Here is a 24706-nt window from a genome sequence, read left to right as displayed (position 1 = left end):
CTAATCCTGTCCCTCATCGTCACTCCCAACGAACATCTCAACATCTTCAGCTCGGCTACCTCCAGCTCCACCTCCTGTCTTTTACTCAAAGCCACTGTCTCTAAACCGTACAATATCTCAGGTCTCATCCAAGATTGTGCATAATGAGTTGCTATCAGGAAATCTTTCTTAAAGGTACAGGACTAGTTTGAGTGTTTAGTATATATATATACAGTGGGTACGGAAAGTATTCAGACCCCCTTAAATTTTTCACTCTTTTTTATTTTGCAGCCATTTGCTAAAATCATTTAAGTTCATTTCTTTTCCTAATTAATGTACACATAGCACCCTATATTGACAGAAAAACACAGAATTGTTGACACTGTTGCAGATTTATTAAAAAAGAAAAACTAAAATATCACATGGTCCTAAGTATTCAGACCCTTTGCTCAGTATTTAGTAGAAGCCCCCTTTTGATCTAATACAGCCAGGAGTCTTTTTTGGAAAGATGCAACAAGTCTTTCACACCTGGATTTGGGGATCCTCTGCCATTCCTCCTTGCAGATCCTCTTCAGTTCTGTCAGGTTGGACGGTAAACGTTGGTGGACAGCTATTTTTAGGTCTCTCCAGAGATGCTCAATTGGGTTTAAGTCATTGCTCTGGCTGAGCCATTCAAGAACAGTCACAGAGTTGTTGTGAAGCCACTCCATCGTTATTTTAGCTGTGTGCTTAGGGTCATTGTCTTGTTGGAAGGTAAACCTTCAGCCCAGTCTGAGGTCCAGAGCAGAGCACTCTGGAGAAGGTTTTTGACCAGGATATCCCTGTGCTTGGCCGCATTCATCTTTCCCTTGATTGCAACCAGTCGTCCTGTCCCTACAGCTGAAAAACACCCCCACAGCATGATGCTGCCACCACCATGCTTCATTGTTGAGACTGTACTGGACAGGTGATGAGCAGTGCCTGGTTTTCTCCACACATACCGCTTAGAATTAAGGCCAAAAAGTTCTATCTTGGTCTCATCAGACCAGAGAATCTTATTTCTCACCATCTTGGAGAACTCCATGCGGGTTTTCATGTGTCCTGCACTGAGGAGAGGCTTCCGTCGGGCCACTCTGCTATAAAGCCCCACTGGTGAAGGGCTGCAGTGATGGTTGACTTTCTACAACTTTCTCCCATCTCCCGACTGCATCTCTGGAGCTCAGCCACAGTGATCTTTGGGTTCTTCTTTACCTCTCTCACCAAGGCTCTTCTCCCCCGATAGCTCAGTTTGGCCGGACGGCCAGCTCTAGGAATGGTTCTGGTCGTCCCAAACGTCTTCCATTTGAGGATTATGGAGGCCACTGTGCTCTTAGGAACCTTAAGTGCAGCAAATATTTTTTTGGAACCTTGGCCAGATCTGTGCCTTGCCACAATTCTGTCTCTGAGCTCTTCAGGCAGTTCCTTTGACATTAATGATTCTCATTTGCTCTGACATGCATTGTGATCTGTAAGGTCTTATATAAACAGGTGTGTGGCTTTCCTAATCAAGTCCAATCAGTATAATCAAAAATTTCTGGACTCAAATGAAGGTGTAGAACCATCTCAAGGATGATCAGAAGAAATGGAGAGCACCTGAGTTAAATATATGAGTGTCACAGCAAAGGGTCTGAATACTTAGGACCATGTGATATTTCAGTTTTTCTTTTTTAATAAATCTGCAAAAAGGTCAACAATTCTGTGTTTTTCTGTCAGTATGGGGTGCTATGGGTACATTCATGAGGAAAAGAAATGAACTTAAATGATTTTAACAAATGGCTGCAATATAACAAAAAGTAAAAAATTTAAGGGGGTCTAAATACTTTCCGTACCCACTGTATATATATATATATATAGTGAGAACATTGTATTGGTATGAATTGGGACTCGGATCCCATGGGACAATAAACAGAAGTCGTGGCAGGAGTTGTTTTTAGTCTGATGCAGGGACGGGAGCGAGCAGGCAGATATGAATCTCGTGGGACAAACAATGACCATGTTAATTAGCGAGCGATAGCACTGGATACGGCGTGATGTGACACGTTTGCGCCTTTTTTGTGAAAATTGGGCTTTGCTCGGCTTAGTGCTGGTCACAGTTATAGTGTGGAGTAGATTTGTTTTATATTTAGGGTAATAAAATAACATTCATCTTCATGAGTGAATACTACAGCACATACAGACATGCCTAATATCCAGTTTGGCCATGACCTGAACACAGCTTGGGGTCAGTGGTGGGAGGGACGGAGGCATGGAGATGTCAGAGAGAAGGGAGGGATGAGGGTTGCAGAATGGCAGGAACACCATAGAGAGAAGAACCTGTATGTGGACTTGTTTTGTTTTTTTAGAACACACTGATATTGCTTTGACGTGTATTTTGCATCTTTTTCTCTGCCCATAATAAACCATTTGTCTTGCAATGCATTTTCAGTCAGCAGAATTGAAGCAAACTCGGTCGTTTAATGCTGTGAAAATGCATGTAAACTTGTACGATTTCACTTTGCACCAAAATTCAGGAAAAACAGCTCCATCTTTGCTGAGTGTGAGATCAATTTTAACTAAAAATACACTGCATTTCTATATAGGTATATTTTAAATTCTAAACCTTTTACTGTTATTATTGTTCTTAGTTACACTAAATCGAAAAAAGTTTATTTTAATGTTAAAAATCCTATAAAGGGATTGATTATAAAAGCAGTTTTATGTGACTACGTACAAATAAGGTCAAAGATTTCCATTGTATTAGGATAAAAAAACAACAACTGTTTAACAGGCTGTCAGAAATTATCCTAAATTTCCTCTTCTGTACTGTTAAAGTCAACTCTCAGTAATACATTTTTCGAAAGTTAACAGATGCATATTTTGCATTTTTGCTTTTTTACACTGCTTTACAAGCCAGATTTCTCTCGTTTCAGTGCTTGTTAGAAGAATGGACTGCTAAAGCCCCCGCTGTCCAAAATATAAATAGCACAGGCTCTGCACTGTGTACTTTAATCAGTGTTTTGACATCACCAGCCAAAGCCAGAATGCATCATAAATCAGGTATTCCCAAAGATTATTTTTGGAATTTATGAGCACACTTATTGTGCCTGTCTCTGTCCAAGGCGATGTTTCCACTGTGATCTAAACCGGATGAAATGTGATGCATTCTCTTTTCCTTGCCTTAGGTTCATCACTCAGTAATGGCTCAGGTCTAGGAGGTCCATATCTGACGAATAAAGGTAAAAATTTACAGGTTCTCTTTATGATGTTTCCCATGCATTGGAAAACTCTACTTTCCATGTAATGCACCTTCTCAAAGAATAATACCAATCTGTTCTACGGTCTATAGTCACATCCATTATATTTTCTGTCTGTTTACAGAGCTGATGTTGGTGCAGCAGAACATGTCCTGCATCAATGAGGATTATAGCAGTCTTGGGGAGCTGCTGAAGGCCAGATCATCAGAGCTAAGTGCTCTGTTGCTAAAGGTCCAAGGGGTCCAACAAGATTCTCAGTCAACACTGCAATGGCTGGAGAACATGAAGAAGACGGCAGTTTCTTGGAACTCTGAGCCAGCAGGCAAAGACTCCGTGAAAATGCAGATGGAACGCCAGAAGGTGAGTACGCTCATGTGTATAGCTGAGAGTGTGAATACGCATTATTTTTTGTTTACATTGAAGTCGCTAATTCTTTCTCTTGTGATCAAGACTTATGAGGAAAAAATGCACCAAAAACAGCAGCCGTACCAAGAACTGAGGGAGAAGCTTCTCCGGCTGATCGAGGAAAACCCTGATTCACCCGAGGCAGAGAAATGGAGGAACATGCTGAAACAGATGGGTATGCATCTCCTGAAACTAAACCTGTTCCATCATTTTTCAGAACTTTAAACCATCCCTTTGTGTAAAAGCTGTTCTGTAGCTAGAAGAGCACCTTAAATGCAGTATTCTGCATTTTATGAGTGATGTTGCTCATGCTTTTCTCCATGTTACAGATGAAGGATGGGAGGAGGTCAGGGGCTGTGTGGAGAATAGGAAGCAGCATTTGGAGGAGTCATCCCGCATGCTGGAGCTCTTTCAGACAAACCAACCCCAGCTCTTACAGTGGCTTCAAGAGAAAGATCTGATGATGAGTGTTCTAGGCCCTCTATCTGTAGACCCTAATATGCTCAACACACAAAAGCAGCAGGTCCAGGTAGGAGAGAGTCCAGCAGAAATACTGTCGAAAGAAATCTGCTGCATAAGATGTGCTGTGGATAATATGAGCAGACTTTGCTAACCGTTAAACAAGATCTGCATTTTAATATCAGTGTGCTGTAATGTGTACAAGGTGGTATCAAAAAGATTGGCTATGTTCACAAGAAAGTACTTTATCTGTCTATCACACTGACGTATGAAGGTCGGTGCTCCCTGTGACTGTGCGTGCAGCCTTGTGCTGCCATCTGTTGGCGTGTTACAAAACGTTTTTGATGCCACCTCGTATTGCATGTTTAAAAATCAGGTAAAATAAATACCGAAGTATAAAGGCATGATTTTACTGTAAACACCATGCACAACATTTCTAACCTCATCCTAGATTCTTCTGAAAGAGTTCGAAGGCCGCAAACCTCAGTATGAGCAGCTGAATGAAGCTGCACTGGTTATCAGTACTGCGTCAGGAAACCAGGACCCTACAGTAGAGGAGGTCCAGAAACAGCTGGATGTTATCATGCAGAAGTGGCGAGGACTGACAAGCCAGCTGTCCGAGCGTGATGCCCTCATTGAGCAAGCTGTGGGTAAGACCACTCGGTTCCACGAGCTTTTACGGGATCTGGGTGAGAGTGCGACAGCACTGGAGTTTCAGCTCAACGGCCTGCAATCCCTCAGCACACAACCCGATGCTGTCAAGAAGCAGTTAGAAGCCACAAATGCTGTCCTGGCAGAGCTGTGCAAGGAGCAAAAGAGGCTAAAGGAGGCAGAAAGTCTGTGTTCTGAACTTTCAGCTTTAGTGACTGAGGAGTATCTCAGAGCCAATCTTACAGCACAGCTGGAAAGTGTCTCCAAACCCTTTAAGATGCTTGAAGACAAAGCAGGTTTGTTGGATTACATTCACAAAAAATGTGTAATTGTTTGCATTTAGATCAGAACTTTTCTCTGTGAGGGCCACATCATTTTTCCTTTCTTTAATGGGGGTCAGTCTGTAACAGGAAATGACATGGGCTGGAGTAACTACCAGTGTTATTGTGGGTATTTTATTATGATTTTCAATTTATTTATTTATAGATTAGTTTATTTTCCTGTTCTGCACCATACAGATAAATGAGCATCACTTTTCAGGAGATATATCACCTATTAAAAGAGCATTATTTAAAATAATTGATATTGAAATCGTTTTCTCACTTATGCGTTCTGTATGCATGTGTCTGGTGCGTAAATATAACAAATAATTAGGCTACGTTAATAACTAGAGGTTGACTGATAGCAAGTTTTGTACTTGCCGATAATCAGCTGAAAAGGGATCTTGGACAAAACAACAATAAAACATAACATTTCTTGTAAAATAGTGCTGAAATTTATTACCAAAACATCCAATAAAAAAATACAGTACTGAATCATGAAAATGTGTTAGGAAATAAATGAGTATTTTTTATAAATATATTGAATTATATAATGAATAAATTATAAATCATATATTGAATATAGCGCTCTCTGTGCAGCACGCAGTCTTGCGTGTAAAAACAATCAGCACGTGGTGTCAGTGATTCGCCTCTAGAGGCCGCTCTCGTAACGACAGCAGACTGGAAGTCGGAAAAACTATGGGTAGGGATTTTTGCCGATAGCTGACATTTTTAGTGATCGATTTTTGGTGCCTCGACCTCTGGTAATAACTGAGGGACATTTTAGTTTAAAAGCCAACATTTATCATGAAATATAGATATAATATTATAAATAATTTATTTTTTTAAATATGGTTCTGCCATGTTCAGAGGGCCGTTCCATATGTGGTGGCGGGACATATTTTTGTCCGTGGGCCGTAGTGTGGGGCCACTAATTTTAGAGTAACTACTCAGACTCATGCATTTTCTCTTCTGGTATATTTATATGTTCAACAGGTGGCATTTTGACCTTTAAAATTCTTCAGTTCATGAACAGCATATGCCTTTCAGCACCTTTCTGTCTAAACATTTAGATGTAGCATTGGATATTGGAATTGATTGCAAGTTGCCATTACTTATCCATATTAATGTGTTCTAATTGTTTCTCCAGGAAAGAGGATTCAGAATCTCACCTCAACGTTCGCCAGCTCCCAAGAATTTCATCGGACATCTAAAGACTTCCAAAGCTGGCTAGACCAAATACTGAAGGAGCAGGCTGGGCCTCATCCAGTCTCAACCAAGGAAGAGACTCTGTTACAAAGTCTAAAGGAGCTTAGCGCTGTCCAGAGTGCACTGAGTCAACAAGAGGAACCGTACAATAACATTCTCCGGGAAGCAGAGGCTCTCCTACACAATACAGAAGGAGAGGAAAAGTTAGCTCTCCAAGGACAGCTCTCGGCCCTCAGGTCCAACTGGGAGAAAGTAAAGCAGGGTGCCAGTGAGAGAGCAGAGAAGCTCAATTTTGCTATGGAGAGGACCAGAAAATACAAAGAACATGCAGAGAGCTTGAGCACTTGGCTGCAGGAATGTGAAGACAAGAAAAATAAAGCAAATTTCAGTGTGAATCCTGTGGAAGTCGAGAACTCCCTCTCACAGATAAAGGACATTCAGAGGGATGTGGACAAACATCGTGGTCAGATGGAACTGCTGAACGTAGCTGCTGACAGTCTTCTAGAGGTGGCCACAGCAGATGTGGATGAAGTCAATGAAGAGAAGACTGTTATCGGGAAGAATATAGATAAGTTGACAGAAGGTTTGCAGCTCAAGAAAGAAACCCTTGAGAAGCTCTCGCAGAGGTTGAAAGAGTTCAGTGAAGCACATAAAGACATCTCAGACCAAGTCGAGGGTGCCAGAAAGCAGCTCGAATCTCAAGCTGGTCTTGGTGTCCAAGGTTTAAGTAACAAAAACCTAACTAACATGAAGTCTGTGCAGAAAAATCTAGAGTGTTTGCAGAATCAGATAGACGACCTCAAAAGCCTGGCTCAAAGTTTGGTAGTGGATGTACCAGAAGTTGATGGGGTGATAGATCTCCTCCTTCAGGCAGACACCTTGGAGAAAGAGCACGACTCCATCAGTAAATTAACTGAAGAGCAGTGCTCCACATTGGAGAACAAAATGCAGGGCATTGGACAGTTTCAGGACAGCATCCGGGAGATGTTCACCACCTTTGCAGACCTGGACGATGAATTGGATAATATGGGCCCAGTATCCCGAGACCTGAAAACTCTACAAGATCAACAAGGAACCATTCAGAGCTTTGTGAAAAAACTCCAGGATCTGATGACCAACACAACCAGTGCCCAAAACAACTGCAAGAAGATGCTTGAGTCAGAGGCTTCACCAGATCTTTTAGGCCTGAAGAGAGACCTCGAGGCCCTGAGTAAGCAGAGTGGCAAACTGATGGATCGGGCCATTGGGAGGAAAGAGCAGGTTGAGGATACACTGAAACATCTGGGAGAGTTTTACCACAAGCTGGATACGGTCTCAAAAGAAATAGCTGGTGCAAAGAAGAAAGAGGAATCCCAAGGAACTGTTGGAATGGAGACAGATGTCATTAACCAGCAGCTGGAGGCTTTCAAGGTAGGATCATTAGATTCATGTTGTCATGTTTTCTTGTGTTTTTTAGATAAAACTAAAACTCTCTGTATGTATGAATGGATTCATTATGTGTATAACAGCGGACTGCACATGCACACAGATTCCTTTGTTCTCGTTTGAGCTTCATCTTCTCGACAAAGTGATGATATTATTTATGCTCCAAGAATATTACATATAATACAAGCCTTGTGAGTGTTTTTGGTGAAATACTGTATCAGGTATGAGCATGTGCAGCGTGCATGGGCATGCTGTAAACCCAACAAGCAGCGTTCTATTTGGTTTTATTTTCAACACATACACCAGTGGTGACAAACTTGCTCATAGACGAGACCAAAGTTAAATACCAGGTCTAAGTAGAGGCCCAAACACCCGTCAAACTGTAATGAACAAGAAGACAAACAGGATAAAAGCGGTACATTCTCAGGAGTTTTTTCTTGGCTTTTAGTTCATTAATGTTTGGGGTTCAGTTCTGTGCTGTGGAAACTCTCAAAAACGTGTGTATCAGTGAGATGAATCCTGTGTCTCCTTTTGTTCATCTTGAGAACAGAGAAAAGTTGCTCACACAGATACGTTCTTCCAAACATGCAGAGTGTTTGAGCAGCTTTGAGGGATGAAGAATAAAAACTGAGCAGAGTCAAACTAGAAATAGAAAATAGAATAGAAATAGGATATTACATCGTGGGCCGGATATAATAGATCCTCAGGCTGGAAGTGGCCCAGGGGTCTTGAGAGCTTTGAAATATCTGCCACACTCTGTACAAGATGATAATATGTAGCCCACAAGTTTCCCTCTGCATGTGGACGTCTAAATCTTGAGTGTAGCATTCCAACATCATGGGCTGTAAAATTGAGCTGTTCCTTTTTCACTAAGTTTTTCCACTTGTTTTTGGAACCTGACTGTTGGGAATGGGGATGTGGTTATTTAGTGGTTACTGCTAGGATATTGGCTTTGAAGGTCGTAAGTTTAAATCCCAGGTAAGACAAACTGTCACTTCTGGGCCCCTGAGCAAGGCCCTTAACACCGTGGCTGTTCAGTTGTATGAATGGGTCACTCTGGGTAGGGACGTCTGCCAAATGCCGTAAATGGAACGTCTGATTAGTCTGAAAATCTTTGTATTGATATTTTACATAATATAACAACAATTTCAATAAAAAAAAAAAAAAAGTTCTTGTTCCAGCTGAGCCCCCCTGAACCCCCCCCCCCCCCCCACACACACACACACACACACACACCATTATTATACATGCACATTTTCCATCTACACTATATTACACTAAATACTATTAAACAATTAAATTTGGATCTATTTGCTCTCTGTATGTCCAAAAAAAGAAAAGATATTGTCTACAGTCTTTTGTCCAATTCTTGTAAATAGTAAATATTCTACTCATGACCTTGTTAGTTTAACATATTGTGGCCACGTGCTAAAGATGCTTCTTTTTAGTTTGTCAGTGAGCATCTGGTGGTAGCATAAGGGTCCCTTCCCATTGGCTCTTTTTTTTGTTGGAGAACATTCAGCCAGCAGGGAGTCGACATGGTCTTGGGTGCAGAAGTGAGCCGGTTTTCCTGATTCATTCTGTCTGAGAGACACGGCCCTGCCAGTATCCCACTGCTCTACATGAAACGCTTTTCTTTCATCCCAATAACTTCATCTTCATGCAGCAGTTATAACCGTTATTAATGTACAGATCCTGTACTGAAACTTTATTCTTTATAGAAATTTCTCTTTTTTTTCCTGGTTTATTTTGTTTTTGTTGAGAAAATGGCAATAAAAAAATGTCATTAAATAAGCTCGCATATCATTTTTGTGCTTTATTTTAAATTCCTTTTGTATAGCTTCATGGTTATTTTATTACCAGCTTTAAAATACACCGCTTCAGCGCTCACTTCTTTATCTGTGTGGACCATGTGGTTTCCTGGCAGGATTGGAAGTTATATTTCAGTCCAAACATCAAACGTATTTTGCTGCCCTGAGAGGAATTTCTGTAGTGCCGGTATGTTCAAGATATGAGATTTAACCCTAAACCCCTAAAACTCAACCCCTTTTTATTTCTGAACTCAGTATTAAACCTATAAATACACCTTTTAATTTTTTTAAATAGATTATAATAGTTTATTATTTAATGCGTGTGAACCAAAATATAGTCGACGGTTAATTTGAATGCATGTGAACTGTGTGTGTGTGTGTGTGTGTGTGTGTGTGTGTGTGTGTGTGTGTGTGTTAGGATCAGCTGCAGCTGATCGTTTGGGCCTCATGCTGCTCATGCTGTCGTTCTTTTGTCTCGCTTCTGTGTCTGGGAGGCTCCTCACTGCTCCCTCAGCTGCTCGGTCAAGATCATTATTGTTCTCAGGGACCCCGTCATTTAAGTAAGAAATCAACCAGATCCATAATTCACAAAAATTACAAAATGGAACTTTTTACACTTGGAGCGTTCAGGATCGTTTGTAGAGAACGAGGTGAAGCCGAATTCCTCTGTGCAGTTAACACAATGAGCCTTTCAAGCAGCTTCAGCTCAGACGTTTGCTGTTTATTCAGGCCATTCAGTGAATTCATTGAATCTGATTCGCAGTGGTTTTTCTCAGGACATCCCTTTTTTTCTTTGTCGCATCTTTCTGTTTATTGTGCATACAGAATGAAACTTTGTTAAAGGAAGACAAATTGTTGAGCTTGCAATGAATGAATTTTTTCTCTTCTCCCAGAACTTGTCCATGATCTCAGATTCTAACATTCTAACCAAAAGGAATTTCTCTCTGAATCATGCCAGTGTCTAGCTCCAAAGGTGATGATGGTTGTAAAAAAAAAAAAAAAAAAACGGCTTATGAAGTGCACAGATTTGAGCTTAGTCATCAGTAAAAAAAAAAAAAAACCCCGAGAGGAAACATGAGATCCTTGCGCCAGTACAACGAGCCTATCGCACATTGTTGTGTGATCATGACCTTGGAATTTTATAGCGATCCCCTTTCACATGGTTCAACAAGAGTGGAGCTCGAGGAACACCCAATATTCACAATCTCCACCATGTGAGCGCTGAGAAAGGGTTCGGGAGCGCGCTTTGTCCTCAGGAAAAAGACTTTTATTAACCCAGACCTATTGTTTGTGTGTTGACAGAGGTTTTTTTTCAGAAGTGCTGATGTTCCTGTCATCTTTGTGTGCTCTGGTATGCATTCTCTCCAAACCCGGCCAAAGCAAAGATCTGTCGTGTCTCTAATATCATATCATCGGAACAGTGCATCTTTTTTATAGTGGATTTACTGCACAATGTTTAATGTTTGCAAAAGTCCAGTTTTACATTTAGATTCTCTATGGGAGGTGGTAGATTAGTAGTTAAGGCATTGGACTCTGGATTTCGAGGGTCATTAGTTCAAATCCCCGTCACTCCGCACTGCCTCTCCTCGGCCCCTGAGCGAGGCCCTTAACCCCATAGCTGCAAATATAATCGCTCTGGATATAAACGTCTGCCAAATGCCGTAAATGTAAAATCTTATCAGACTTTGTGTCAAATATATATGTATGTGTGTGTGTGTGTGTGTGTGTGTGTGTGTGTGTGTGTGTGTGTGTTTGTGTGTGTGTGTGTGTGAGTGTGTGTGTGTGTGTGTGTGTGATTCATCCTTACTGTAAATCCCACAGATCTTTTTTAACCACCTATTCATCACTGCCAGCTCCACACAAGTGCAAGTAAAGTTACCGGAGTAAAAATCTACTCGAGTGAAAGTAAAAAGTAGCTCAGTAAAATTGAGGTTATTTTTTGAACAGTGTGGGGAAAAATAGGATAAGATGATATAAATATCGAACGAGCTGTTTTGTAATTAATGGAGCACCTTTACAAATTTAAGTGCAATAGAAATAAAAAAACAACACTACACTCTGTGACTAGTCTAATGTGAGTTATGCATTTTTGCAGCAAAAAAACCCAAAACAAATGCGTTTTCAGCCTGGTCTTCATCACTGGCGTCTGCATCACTGGCGTCTGTCTTGTCCGTCTAAATCTGTCTTTCTTGTGAGTTTGGCGTGTTCCTTCTCCACCCATCAATCAATCGATGCAGTAGTTTCCAGGGTGCGAAATTTCCCTTCTTTGCATTGTTATTATTTTTATTACTTATATGATTTAAGATGTAGTTAAGTGCAATACTTCAAACAAAACACAAGTAAAAATAAAACTACAGATTTTAAAAAGTGTTTTGAGTAAAAAAAAAAACTGTTTAATTACAGTAACGTGAGTGAATCTACTCCAATACTTTCCACATACTGGACCCTCATTGCTCACTTTAGAACTTTTTTTACTTGCCTGCTATGAAAACAAGCACTTGGCTGAGATTGTAGTGTTAATACTGAAGACCGATACCTCCTTAAACATTCCAGAGTAATTAAGACAATATACAGATTGGACGACGGTTTATTGCGTGATCATTCCAGAGAGCAGGAGAGAGAGAGAGAGAGAGAGAGAGAGAGAGAGAGAGAGAGAGAGAGAGAGAGAGTATCTATTTCTGCCCTGTGTGATGTCATGCAGGGGGGAGCTGTTCAATCTTTTTTTTCCTCCTTCACTAAAGGAGAGAGGGGTAGATGTTCTCCGAGCTGTAGATGACTAAGAGGTGAAGTCGAATGGGCCACGCTGCAGAGACCGAGGGGGGAGGGAGGGTTTAAATAGGGTCATGCATCTACCAATCAACATGTGCTCTCAGGACAAATGGAGCTGTGGCAGATGTTGGCAGAATAATAAGGAGGGGGCGGGGCTTTGAGCTCATTGCCAGAAGGGTGGATGTCATTGCCGGGTGGACGACAAGAGAGGCAGGAGCAGCTTTGTATTTATCCTGGAGCCCTGCCGCTTTGTTTTCACAAATTGGAGGATTTGGACCAGGATGTCACCTTCAAACGAAGATAAATTCATTTCTGAGCATTTCTGATCTTTCAGAAGAACATGGAAATTCAAGCACTTTTTTTCTTTACCCCCCTCGTGGTATTTGTGGTGGAACTTAGGACTGAGGAAGCAGGCAACAATGGGCAAGTTCTGACAGCTTAGAGATATGGATATGAGTGGTGTTGACTGAAATTGGATATTCTTTAATAAAATCAAAGTATTGTAGCAAATTCTTCAGCCACTTCTCAGAATCTTAAACATATTTTAGAGTTTGGCTTTTTTTCATTTAAAATTTTTTTCGAGAATAAAAAAGAAATATGTTAAGGTTGATATATATTTTTATCAAACACTACTTATCAGGTATATTTTATATTTATTTAATGACTCTTGAGATGCACAGAGATTTTATCGCTTTAAAATTGTTGCACTGAAGGCGTATACCTCATTATTCAATTGAATGATCCGTTGTCAGAATGGGCAAACCTCTTAGCAGACCTGACTGTCTGCGGCAAAACCCGTCCTGTGTGGGGAAACCGGAAGAAGAAGACCTGAACATCGATGACTGCTATGTTCCCCAGAGGTCCATTTACGACACTGTGCGTCTTAACGAGCAAATCGACTCTGGTTCGAAGGGAAGTCTGACCTCCCGGCACTTTGTTGGCACTTTGCCGTACCCTCACCGCACTTTGGACATGACCACGCTTAGTGGAAACGGTCTCCTGGCCTCGTCCAGCACCTTTGATTTGCGCGGGAGGGACGTAACGAGACTGGATGACCGTGTGGTGTTTGATGGGTATAAGATTAACGGGGACGTTATTCGAGGAACCGGAACCGTTCTCGGTAGGCCGCGTGGACAGGGCGATAAAAAAGAGCCTCCACAACACAGGCGTTCTTGGAAAAGCTTTGGGCCGAGCAACCTTAGTGAGTACGGAACCTTGTGTGCTGATGTACAAGACCGGCAAGCACTTGTTCGAGTGGGCCCGGGTCGGAGCATGACCAGTTCCTTAACATCCGAGGATGATTCCGGCCTGTGCAGCCCCACGACAGACCAAGAACGACGGAAACAGAAATCCCTGATGAGACCTGCTCTAGGTACCAGAAGCCTCTCTTCTACCGAGGCTGTTCATGTATCAGCTGAACTGAAACCGGGTGTGTCTCTCAGTTCAGGACAAGATGAATTTCCATTCTCCCCTGTCAGAAGCTTGGTACCAACTACAGTCTACTACACAGACTCCACAAGGCATGAGGAACAAGACACATGTACCATAGATCTTAATAGTGAACACATTTCCTGTGAACTTTCCTCCGAATTACAGAGCCGAATAACAGCAGTGTCATCAAACAGAGAACCAAACACTACCTTCAACACCCAGACCGGGACGTTCTCGGGATACGACGAGCTTCCCACATCTGAGCTTCCAGAGGAAACATCTCAGGATGAGTGCGAACTCTTATGCGTAGTCGTAACGCAGCCGGAGCCGGTCTCAAATCGTAGGACGTCTGGAGAGCAACATGTGACCAAAGATGTAGAGTGTTATGAAAATGAGCAGAGAGCAACAGAATCCAAAATGGCCGATTTAGAAGATTTCTTGTTGTCAGTGGAAAGGGAGGCAGGTCTTGCCAATGGAATCAAACAGACTATAAATTATATAGGAGATGACGAGCTGGAGAGCTTGTTAACATCCTTAGCGGCGTGTTCTCAGATGGATCTCATGGACGCGAGATCTTCGCAGGTATTTCACAACAGACCCCCGTTTTGCATAAGGCCTTGTCTTTTTAGGTGAACATGACATATGTTTATGAATTCCTGGGAAGTTAGATAGTACCGCGCTCCCTTTATCTTGATCGCAAGCAGGATAAATGAAGTTCGGTACAATAATCTGTCAGTGACTCAACTCCTCTGATCCTACACAGATCTGCGTTGACTGCAGCTCTCAGACACAGACTTCTTGTTTCAGACTGTAGGTTATGTTCAGTGGAGACTCTTGCCATAAAAGGAATTTGGAAAAGTAAATATCATTCATTTACACAACGCTGTAAAGGAGCAGGTACTCCAATGAAGGTTTACTCAGAGAGGAAAGTCTTCCTTTTCTGCTGTTTATTTGTTTGGGGTTTTCTGTCTCTGTAAGAATTTGGACACGTTTTTAGTTTAAACAGAAGGTCTGCACCACTGCTCCAAATAGAAATACTTCAGTAAAGATAGACAGATACGCAACAAACCCACTTAAGTACAGTGACAGGTTATAATTACTTCCTTACTGTCCACCACTGCGCACTAAATGGCAACGTTTCCAAGTAAACCTAATTATTTAGGTCTTGTACAGTCAGTAACCGGTTTGTTCGCTCGCCTTCATCCTGACCATTAGTGAAAAAAGGACCACCAACCTTTAAGATGTTATTTTGGCAGTAGCCCATTCATAGCACAGCCTTGACACTGACATGGTAGTGTCACATTGTCACAAGTGCTGGTACAAGTGTGTCAGGTGGTGTGAACATCAGGTCAGTATTGGGGTGGTCCTGTGCTGAAGCCTTTTAAGCTGATGGATGAAGATGATGGGTGCATTTTTTGAGCAACAGATGGGCAACAATCAATCATTGTATTGCCTATAAATTGATTATATGGTACCTAAGTGAAGATGCAGACTGCTTGAAACTTAAAACACTGGCAACCGAATGTATCTGAATCTTCCCAATGAAGCCAAACATTTTTTTTATGAACAAGAGCGTTGATATTAGTAATAGAAAAGAGGAAATAATGCAAGATATGGCTAAAGAACACTGGTTTTGTGTTCAGACCCATCACATTTAGCAGCTAGAAGGTATTTCTTCTTGTGAACCACATGCCAGATGAACAAATGTGCCTAATAGGTATTTGTTATTTTTTTAAACAACCATTTCGAACGGCTTTAATCACTTACTAATCAGGAAACCGTAATAAATGACTCTGTCTCTATAAGTCATGTGTCTTAATGGGATTCGCATCACTGTTTCCATCTGACGTGTCATTCTGTTACCCCACTGATTTCAGGTTTTCCAGAAAGAGACGATTGAGTCACTCCAAACGCAATTGCAAGAGCTGAACTGGTTAGGCCAGGGGCTTATTCAAAATGCTTCCAAAGGAACCAGCACCAAATCGCTTGAACACGACCTGGAGGAGGTCAATACGAGATGGAACACCCTAAACAAAAAGGTTAAGAGGAAAAAAAGGGGAAAAAATGTCATCCAATTTCTTGTGCTGCTTTGTTTTTCTAACATCTGAATCGTTGTATCGATGGCGCTCTCAGGTAGCAGAACGTTCGGTGCAGCTTCATGAAGCCTTGCTGCACTGTGGAAGGTTTCAGGATGCTCTCGAGTCGCTGTTCAGCTGGCTTAAAGATACGGAAGAACTGGTGGACAGTCAGAAGTCTCCATCAGCAGAGTTTAAAGTTGTTAAAGCACAAATACAAGAACAGAGGGTAAGAGCTTAATGGTTCCACAGAATTTTGTGACGACCTCACATTTAAAAATGTTTAAAAATAATGTTTTTTTATTTGTACTTTAATATGAGCTCAGGATTTTTCTGGAGATTTGGACAGTCTACAGATGGTTATCTGCAGGTTGCATTTCCTTTAATACTATATGCTTATGTTCCTCTGGTTCATTCAGCTCTTACAGAAACTGCTGGACGACCGCAGACCCACGGTGGAGCTTATTAAGAAAGAAGGGGCGAAAGTGATAGAGATGGCTGACTCTGTGGATAAGGAGAAGATTGGAAAAGAGATTGATATCCTGGGGAAGAGATGGGATGCTCTGCTAAAGAAAGCTGAGAACAGGTAAAAAATAAGATTTCTTAGGGAATGAATCTAAAGAGTTCCCTTGTAGCTGGAGGCTCAGAAAACCTTTTTTCTTTGAGTATAAGTAAATGGGACTCATAAACCAGTGTTGATCCAGGTTAATAAGACCTAGATCAGAGGTCCCCAAACTACGTCCTGCAAGCTGAATATGTCCCGCCCCCACATTTGGAACAGCCCTCTAAACAATGCCAGAAACATATTTTGAAAATGTAATTTTAAATAAATGTTTTCCTCACGTCATATCTGTATTTGATAATTAAGGTTGGCTTTTTAAACTAAAATGTCCCTCAGATATTAATAGATGTCGAGACACCGATAGCTGGAACTAGCTGTCCGGTTTGCTCTCATTACAAGAGCGGCCTCTAGAGGCAAATCACTGATACCGCATGCTGATTGTTTTTACTCGCGAGACTGCGAGTCATTTTCTGTTACCGACCGACCCCATTAAAAAAGGAAAATACGATGTGGCCCTCACGGACCAAATTATGAAACATAGTCACTTAAATACGGCATGGACGCTGTGGTTTTAACGCTAGGCCATGATTTAGACCACCATGGCTGTTGTTGTTGTTGTTGTTGTGTATACTAGGTTTCTGTATCTGTTCATTTTGTGTGTTGGGCCACTATTTTCTTTTTCTTTTTATGGTAGACACAAGCAGTTGGAGAGCATTTTGGAGGTGGCCCAACAGTTCCACGAGACCCTGGAACCACTAACAGAATGGCTCACTGCTACCGAGAAATGCCTGGCCACTTCCGAGCCCATCGGCACCCAAACATCTAAGCTTGAGAAGCAGATCTCTCAGCATAAGGTACATGCCATGGAACTGCCATACCTTTTTTTTTTTTTACATGACCTATTTGCTTTAGTTATTTTGCAGTAGATATTTTTTTTTACTGCTGCATGTGTTTTGCATCTTTATGTTTGTTTTTAAGTTTCTTTTTTTTCTTATTCTCTTTATGTTGAAATCATCATCCCCCCCACCCATGTGTTTCGCTTCATCTACTCGGTTTGCCATCCCTGCTAATCAGGCTTTAGAGGAGGAGATTATAGGGCACGGTAAAAGCTTGTACCAGGCCATGAGTCTCGGTCAGGCTCTACGCTCACTCAGCTGTGTGGATGATAAAGAGCTCATCCAAAGTAAACTGGACAGCACTCAGGGCAGCTACATCGAGCTGCAGGAACGCTGCCGCACCAAAGCCGAGCTGCTTCAGAGGGCTCTGGCTAACACTCGGCTGTTTGGAGAGGACGAGGTAGCGCTCATGAACTGGCTGGACGAAATTCACGGCAGACTGGGACACGTCTCTGTCCAGGACTATACACCGGGCGTACTGGCAAAACAGCACTCTGACCAGCTGGTAGAACAGAACCTCCTCCTCTTCAGTCTACATTCGTTTTAAACCCATCATTATTAATTTATCCTGAATTGCTTTTGTCGATATTTATAGATTTAGTTGCATTGATGATCTCGTTATGTGCTTGTTCCATGGTCAAGGCCCTTCATGAGGATATCAAGCTCAGGAGACAGCATGTTGAACAGGCTCTGCAGAATGGACTCGAGCTGCTCAAGCAAACCACAGGCAAGACCCTCAATCACATTGGGGTAGTATTGTGTCACATCGCTCTGCGTTTTTTTCTTTAATTAAACAGGGTGGCGTAGGGAGATTTTGGAACTAGGATTTGGCAACCCTTGGACGTCAGTGTTAAACCGCTTGTCGTTTTTTTTTAATGGAGCGGTGTAGTGGCTCGCGATGAGCGTTCCCTGTAAAACCTTTCATAAAAATGATGATAGTGTGAGAATTGCGCGAAAGGTATTTGAGCTTCATTACCGGTTAGGACGTCATGATCGTGTCCCGTCTCCTCATTTCAAAGAAACGGGTTCAGCTTTTAAAAAAAAGTGCCCAGGTGATGTTCAAACTAGAGGTGTGAATCTTCACTGGTTTTACGATTCGATTACGATTACGATTATCGTATCAACGATTCGATTCATTTCGATACCACGATGCAGCATGATGGGTTATATCGTCTATTTTTAATATTACTTCACATGGCTACAAACGATTAATCTCAAAACCCCCTGAGAAATAGATATCGGAAACATAGAATTAAATAAAGAATGTGTTTTTTTTCCAGTTTACACAACTGATCTCACTGTTTCAAACTTGTGTAGGTGATGAAGTCGTCATTATTCAGGGCAAACTGGACGGAATAAAGACAAGATATGCCGACATAAGCACAATGAGCAGTGATGTAATGAAGACCCTGGACAAGGCTCTGTCTCTGGCTGATAAGGTACAACATACACACGAGGAGCTGCGCGTCTGGTTGGAGAAGGTGGAATCTGAATTAGCTACGTTTGGAGCTCAGGAACCAGTGGGGGAACAACTCAGTCAGGTGCAAGAGAGGCAGAAAGTGAGTTCACTTCTTCAGCTTGAAAGAGAAAGAAACAGGATGCAAGAACAGAGGATAACTGTGTATGTGTTTCTTTCAGTACGCAAAAAATAAACTTTATGTAATTTACCGACTGTGTTTCATGTCCAGGCATTAATGATGGAAGTTCAAGAGCACAAGTCAGCAGTAGAGACGCTGAACGATGTAAGCAGCGCTCTGTTAGAGCTGGTGCCATGGCGTGCCCGAGAGGGGCTTGACAAACTGATCACAGAGGACAACGAGCGCTACAGGGCAGCTAGCGATGCCATCTCTCAGCATGTGGACCAGACCGGAGCGGCCATCTTAAAATCCCAGCAGGTAAAGTGCAACAAATATCTCAGAAAAATAAACCATCAGATTTTTTTAAGGCTTCTGATTGGATGTTGATTGATTTGCTGTGATGACCAGGTTTGATCAGACCTTGATTGGATAATGTAATGTTTTTATTATTCGCAATTGTCATGCGATAAATTTTTTTTCCTAATCAGCTATTTTGTGAATTGCAACGATGTTGCATCGGATGCAGAACTGCATTTATCCGTTATTTTAGTATTGGAGTGTTCTACCGATTAGTCCATCGATCAGTCGAGTACTCGGATAAGAAGTACTTTTTCTTCATTAAAAAGCAATACTAAATATACAGGAGAAAAAAACAACGGGTCTCAAAATTAACGTAATTTGTTTCCTTTTTTTTTTTTTTATATATATTCTATTTTCTATTGCTGAAATTGCAGTCTGTTAAAACTAAACCTATTTAGTACATTTAATTGCCGTATTACATCACAATTCAAATACAAATTATATAAATCCAAAAAAACATAAATGAAAATATAAAAATCTATATTAAATAAATTGCATTCGAATTACTGGAGTTACTCAAGGAATCGTTTCAGCCCCAGTTTGAGGCATTATTTTTGATATGCATTTCTGCATTTGGGTTCTTCTGTTCAGTTTGAGCAGGCTGCAGACTCTGAATTAGCCTGGCTGACTGAAGCCGAAAAGAAGTTGTCATCTATGGGGGACATTAAACTGGAGACGGAGCAGACCACAGCTCAGCTGCAAGCGCAGAAGGTTAGTCTGTTGCATCTGGGTCATTAAGGGTGTGCTGAACAGGAAACATGCGTATGTGTGGCACATGACGTCAAAAGAAATGCTCTCTGTGTTTAAGGGCTTTTCCATGGACGTTATGAGGCATAAAGATAGCGTGGATGATATCACCAAGTCAGGCGAGGCGTTAATGAACAGCAAAGACGAGACTGAGAAACAAGCTCTAAAGGTGAACTAAGTTCAATATATACCAGAAAAATGATTTTTGATGAAAGATTAGATGATTTTTGGCGGAGATTAATGTCGCTGTTTTGTTCAGACTAAGATCCAGGCTCTGGTGGAGAAGTACAACGTGGTGAGTCAGTTGAACTCAGAGCGCTGTCTGCAGCTGGAGAGAGTACACTCACTGGCCTGCCAGTTCTGGGAGACCTTCGAGGAGCTGTGGCCATGGTTGCAGGAAACCCAGGCCAACTTCACCCAGCTTCCTTCACCCGGCATTAAGTACGACACTCTCAGACAGCAACAAGAGGACCTGCGGGTAAGAAATTTCCGGAGAACCCAACAGGAACTGTAATTGTACGAGGTGGTATCAAAAAGACGCTTTAAAACCTGGCACACAATTTGCCCGATTTCACTGTAGCTCCTTGTTCTAACTCGTTGTCCATGATGAAATCACACGTGGGCAGAATAGCAGCAGTTGCACTTTTGTCTTTCGGTGAATTTAGGTGCTTCCTGTGACTGTGCGTGCAGCCTTGTGCTGCCATCTGCTGGCTTGTGACAAAACTACTTTTTAATACCACCTCGTATAAGGCGATATTTTTGGCAAATTATGATGTAAATAATAGTTACAGTTATAAATAAATATATACATTCTTCCAGATATTTTCTAAATAGTATATTTTTTGCTTTTAGCAAATGAGGGAGCTGATTGCAGAGCACAAACCCCACATAGACAAAATGAACAAAACGGGTCCCCAGCTGGTGGAGATCAGTCCCCTGGAGGGTGAAACCATCAGGGAGAAATATCAGGCCACGGATAAGTTGTATGCACAGCTAAAAGCAGATGTTAAGCAGAGAGCCGCTGCTCTGGACGAGGCCATCTCTCAGTCTGCTCAGGTTTGTCTTTGATTCTGTTCTCTAACGGTTTTACTTTGTGCCACTAAGAAAGTAAATGTAATTTCAGCATCAATTTAACAGCAAGTAGAACATTTAAAGAGAAACAAATGATGGAAGAAACTCCAAACTCGAACTCGACACAACACTTGTGACCAACAACAACTACCGTAGTTAAAAAAAAAAAAGGTTTTGGGCTCATGATCATTTGATTAGAAATCAATCAGAATTGTTGTGCTGAGAGTAACAGAGTCTTTTCACATGACCTGAGGTGATTAAGCAAAGAGTCTTGTGATAAAAATGATAATAGAACAATTGTTGCCATAATAAATCATAGTACTTTGAATACGTTAGTACATACGTAGTTTAATTATATGTTAAATCCTAATGCTCTTGGCTGAATTTGTCTCCAAAATCCCGAAGCTGTGTGAAATCTCGATGAGGTCTTTTTCACGTCCTTCTAACACAACTGCCAGCTTGTTAATGAAGTGTTCTGTAAAAACGCTTTGATTGTATTCCTTTGGCAGTAAATCATAAAACACAATTTAGTCTGTTTTTGTCAGCAAAGGATATATCAGTCTTAACCTCGCTGATATGAGCAGGAGGAAATGTGAGGCCTGACAGACAATTTCCACTGAAAACTTCCTGACAAAATTGGTGGTGAAAATGCCTACAAGTGATTACCTGCTACAGTGAAAGGTCTCCTAAGTGCTTCAGCTGAAAGACCTCTTGCCTGATTGCTCTTTTGCTTACAGCTTCGTCTGTACTATTTGTAAAAAATTGCTGCGATTTTTGTTGTTTCCTCCCAGTTCCATGATAAGATCGACCCCATGCTGGAGTCCCTGAATCGTATAGCGGAACGCTTGCGCCAGCCCCCCTCCATCTCAGTGGAGGTGGAAAAGATCCGCGAGCAGATTTCTGAGAACAAAGCCGTGAATGTAGACCTGGAGAAACTGCAACCGTCTTATGAAACTCTGAAACAGCGAGGAGAAGATATGATCACTCGCTCAGAAGGTGCAGATAAAGACCTGTCAGCTAAAGGTAGGCTTTTTTTTTTTTTAAGATAAAAAAACACCTAAAAATATAAATAATCCAAAGTCTTTACAAACATTTGGTTTTTTTTTTCACAGCCGTACAAGACAAACTGGATCAGATGGTATTTGTGTGGAATGACATTCACGCTCTTCTGGAGGAGAGGGAAGCTAAACTTCTCGATGTGATGGACCTGGCTGAGAAGTTCTGGTGTGACCACTGTGCTCTGATCATCACCATCAAAGACACGCAAGACCTGCTGAAAGACCTGGAGGAACCTGGAGTCGACCCTTCTGTTGTTAAACAGCAACAGGAGTTGGTGGAGGTCAGAGAGCAATTAGTGCTTCAGTTAAATTCCAATATATGTTCAAAATAATACTGGGTGTGAGAACAGTTGGAGCAAAAATGAGTCAGATTTGTGAGATTCATTCATCCACAAAGGTGTTAGTAATGTCAGATACTGATGTAGGTGAGAAGGTGAGGAGGCCTGGGGTGCAGCCATTCATGTTCAATAGGGTTGGAGCTCTATACTGTAGCAGGAGATCTTCTTCACACTTCTAACCCATGTAAAGCAGATCTTCATGGAGCTGGCTTTGTGCAAAGGAGCATTGTCATGCTGGAACAGATTTGAGTCTCCTAGTTCAAGTGAAGGAAAAATGTCATGCGAGAGAGAGAGTAGGAAGTATCCTGTTTAACGTATTGTTCTGATGGTGAACTTTACTGGTTACAGGTGTACAGAGAGGAGATCGATGGTCTTCAAGACGAACTGAACGTGGTCCAGAATCTAGGAGCTGAACTGATGACAGCCTGTGGAGAACCAGACAAGCCTGTCATCAAAAAGAGCATTGATGAGGTAACAGCAGATAGAAGATGAAGCATCCACAGAGAACTTATCTCCTATATTTCTGCTTAAAAGATTGGATTCAGAAATGTAGCCCATGTGTTTAAACATCTCATTTTATAAGTGTTATATAATAAAATCATGTGCAACATGAAAATTTTTCTCATTATACATTTTTTTTTGTTAATTCTGAGTGAATTTCTCACTGCTGTAGAGACGTGTACGTGATTTTAGACACATAAACTAATTCAAACCATATCTCCTCTGTCTGCCAGGTGAACACGGCATGGGAGACTCTGAATAAGACGTGGAAGGAGAGAGTGGACAGACTCGAGGAGGCCATGCAGGCGGCTGTGCAGTTCCAGGATTGTCTTCAGGTACATTCATTTGTCAATTCCATACTATGTGCAATATCACATGAACAATATGTTCTTACTTCCCAAAACCTTTGTAGTTTTTAATTACATTTGTATATTTAGAATTTGATAAATATTTTTCAATTGTATTTAATTTATAATCATTTTTGTTTCTTGTAATCTGAAGCAGTCTCTAGTCAAATTTCTTATTTGAGACATCATTTAAAATGTAATAGATCATTTTGCGAGAATTGCTTGTGGCATCGTAAGCAGCGAAATTTCTTTAGGAGTCTCAAATACTAATTTATTCCTGCATTATTTAGCTGTTAGGGCACGTCGCTGTGTGCACATTTAGATCACATCGCTGTGTTCGTGTTATTTAATTATCTGGATCAAGAAAAAGCAGGTTTAATCCAGATTTTTCCTGCATCCCTAGAGGTTTATTGTGGTATTGCAGCAATCACATTTAAATAATTATAATAAAAACAATAATAATAATTATTATAATTATAATAAAACAACAACAATAATAATAATAATAATAATAATAATAATAAGGTTAGTAGTTTAGGTTATACAGGTCCAACTGGCAAACAGGCTTGAAAACTCTTGGATTAGCATTTATTTAAATTCAGTTTTGATTAAAGAAATTGAACTAGTCGGCATAAAGGCTTTGGAAAGCATTAAATATTGTACTGAAGACTGATTTCTGAGCTTCTCAATTGAAATCAAAGGAAATCAGGTCTACAGTGTTTTACACTTTATTCTTCCTCTACAGGGCATGTTCGACTGGGTGGATATTTTGGAGGGTAAACTGGATTCCATGTCGCCTGTGGGCACAGACTTGGAAACTGTAAAACAGCAGATTGAGGAGCTTAAGGTATTACTTTACTGTATTATTGCATTACTGATTATTGTATAAATGTCCTGCCTCTCAACACACAGGCTTGGTCATATGTGGCTTACATACAGATAAAGGCTTGTAAGCATGTGTCCGTGATCACACCCAGCCATGCCTCGTTTTGTTTTGTTGGATAAATGCAGTGAGCATACAGGCCAAACACCAGCTGTGTTTATTCAGAATAATGTCATTTCAGGGGTTCTCACATGAGCAGATCAAAGATGCATTGTCTAAGACAAACCACAATCGTCTATTTATGATAGTTCAGCTATGGACATGTTGATATTTTTATAGGTGTTCAAAGGTGAAACATACCAGCTTCAGATTGAGATGGAGAGGCTAAATCACCAGGCAGGACTGCTACTGAAAAAAGTTCTGGAGGAGTCAGATCGCATTGCCATTCAGGAGCCTATGAATGAACTCAAAATGCTTTGGGAGAATCTGGATGAGAAGGTCATCAGTAGACAGGTAAGGTGTCAACCTGGTACTTCCTGGTGTCATTTATGCTGCTCGACCTTGGTGTATGACTTTTGGTACTTGGGGAATTAATAATAAAGGAGAACATGGACAAGCTGCTAACGTCCCTACATTGGGTT

The 24706-nt window shown here is 41.2% G+C and overlaps 1 protein-coding gene across 47 annotated transcripts in view; it reads left to right on the top strand.

The window, feature by feature from the left end:
* Positions 1-24706, top strand: part of dst (dystonin) — a 124283-nt gene that overhangs the window by 79981 nt on the left and 19596 nt on the right. For 44 of the 47 annotated variants that reach the window (XM_083539087.1, XM_083539060.1, XM_083539098.1 and 41 more), the window contains 25 exons: positions 2907-3033; positions 3159-3212; positions 3355-3590; positions 3681-3810; positions 3965-4164; positions 4546-5041; positions 6216-7684; positions 15588-15749; positions 15844-16014; positions 16205-16371; positions 17042-17201; positions 17422-17748; positions 17886-17970; positions 18561-18802; positions 18932-19138; positions 19772-19891; positions 19989-20096; positions 20187-20405; positions 20780-20983; positions 21790-22021; positions 22111-22337; positions 22743-22865; positions 23129-23230; positions 23988-24089; positions 24405-24578. In XM_083539087.1, coding sequence (XP_083395213.1) covers positions 2907-3033; positions 3159-3212; positions 3355-3590; positions 3681-3810; positions 3965-4164; positions 4546-5041; positions 6216-7684; positions 15588-15749; positions 15844-16014; positions 16205-16371; positions 17042-17201; positions 17422-17748; positions 17886-17970; positions 18561-18802; positions 18932-19138; positions 19772-19891; positions 19989-20096; positions 20187-20405; positions 20780-20983; positions 21790-22021; positions 22111-22337; positions 22743-22865; positions 23129-23230; positions 23988-24089; positions 24405-24578 — 5844 coding nt within the window. The remainder of the gene's footprint in view (positions 1-2906; positions 3034-3158; positions 3213-3354; positions 3591-3680; positions 3811-3964; positions 4165-4545; positions 5042-6215; positions 7685-15587; positions 15750-15843; positions 16015-16204; positions 16372-17041; positions 17202-17421; positions 17749-17885; positions 17971-18560; positions 18803-18931; positions 19139-19771; positions 19892-19988; positions 20097-20186; positions 20406-20779; positions 20984-21789; positions 22022-22110; positions 22338-22742; positions 22866-23128; positions 23231-23987; positions 24090-24404; positions 24579-24706) is intronic. The other 3 variants (XM_083539070.1, XM_083539090.1, XM_083539095.1) reach the window with 1 other exon arrangement.

This window comes from Silurus aristotelis (assembly GCF_946808225.1).
Source record: "Silurus aristotelis genome assembly, chromosome: 4".
NCBI lineage: Eukaryota > Metazoa > Chordata > Actinopteri > Siluriformes > Siluridae > Silurus > Silurus aristotelis.
Note: the sequence above shows the minus strand (reverse complement) of the source record. Positions and strands in the feature narration are given on the sequence as shown.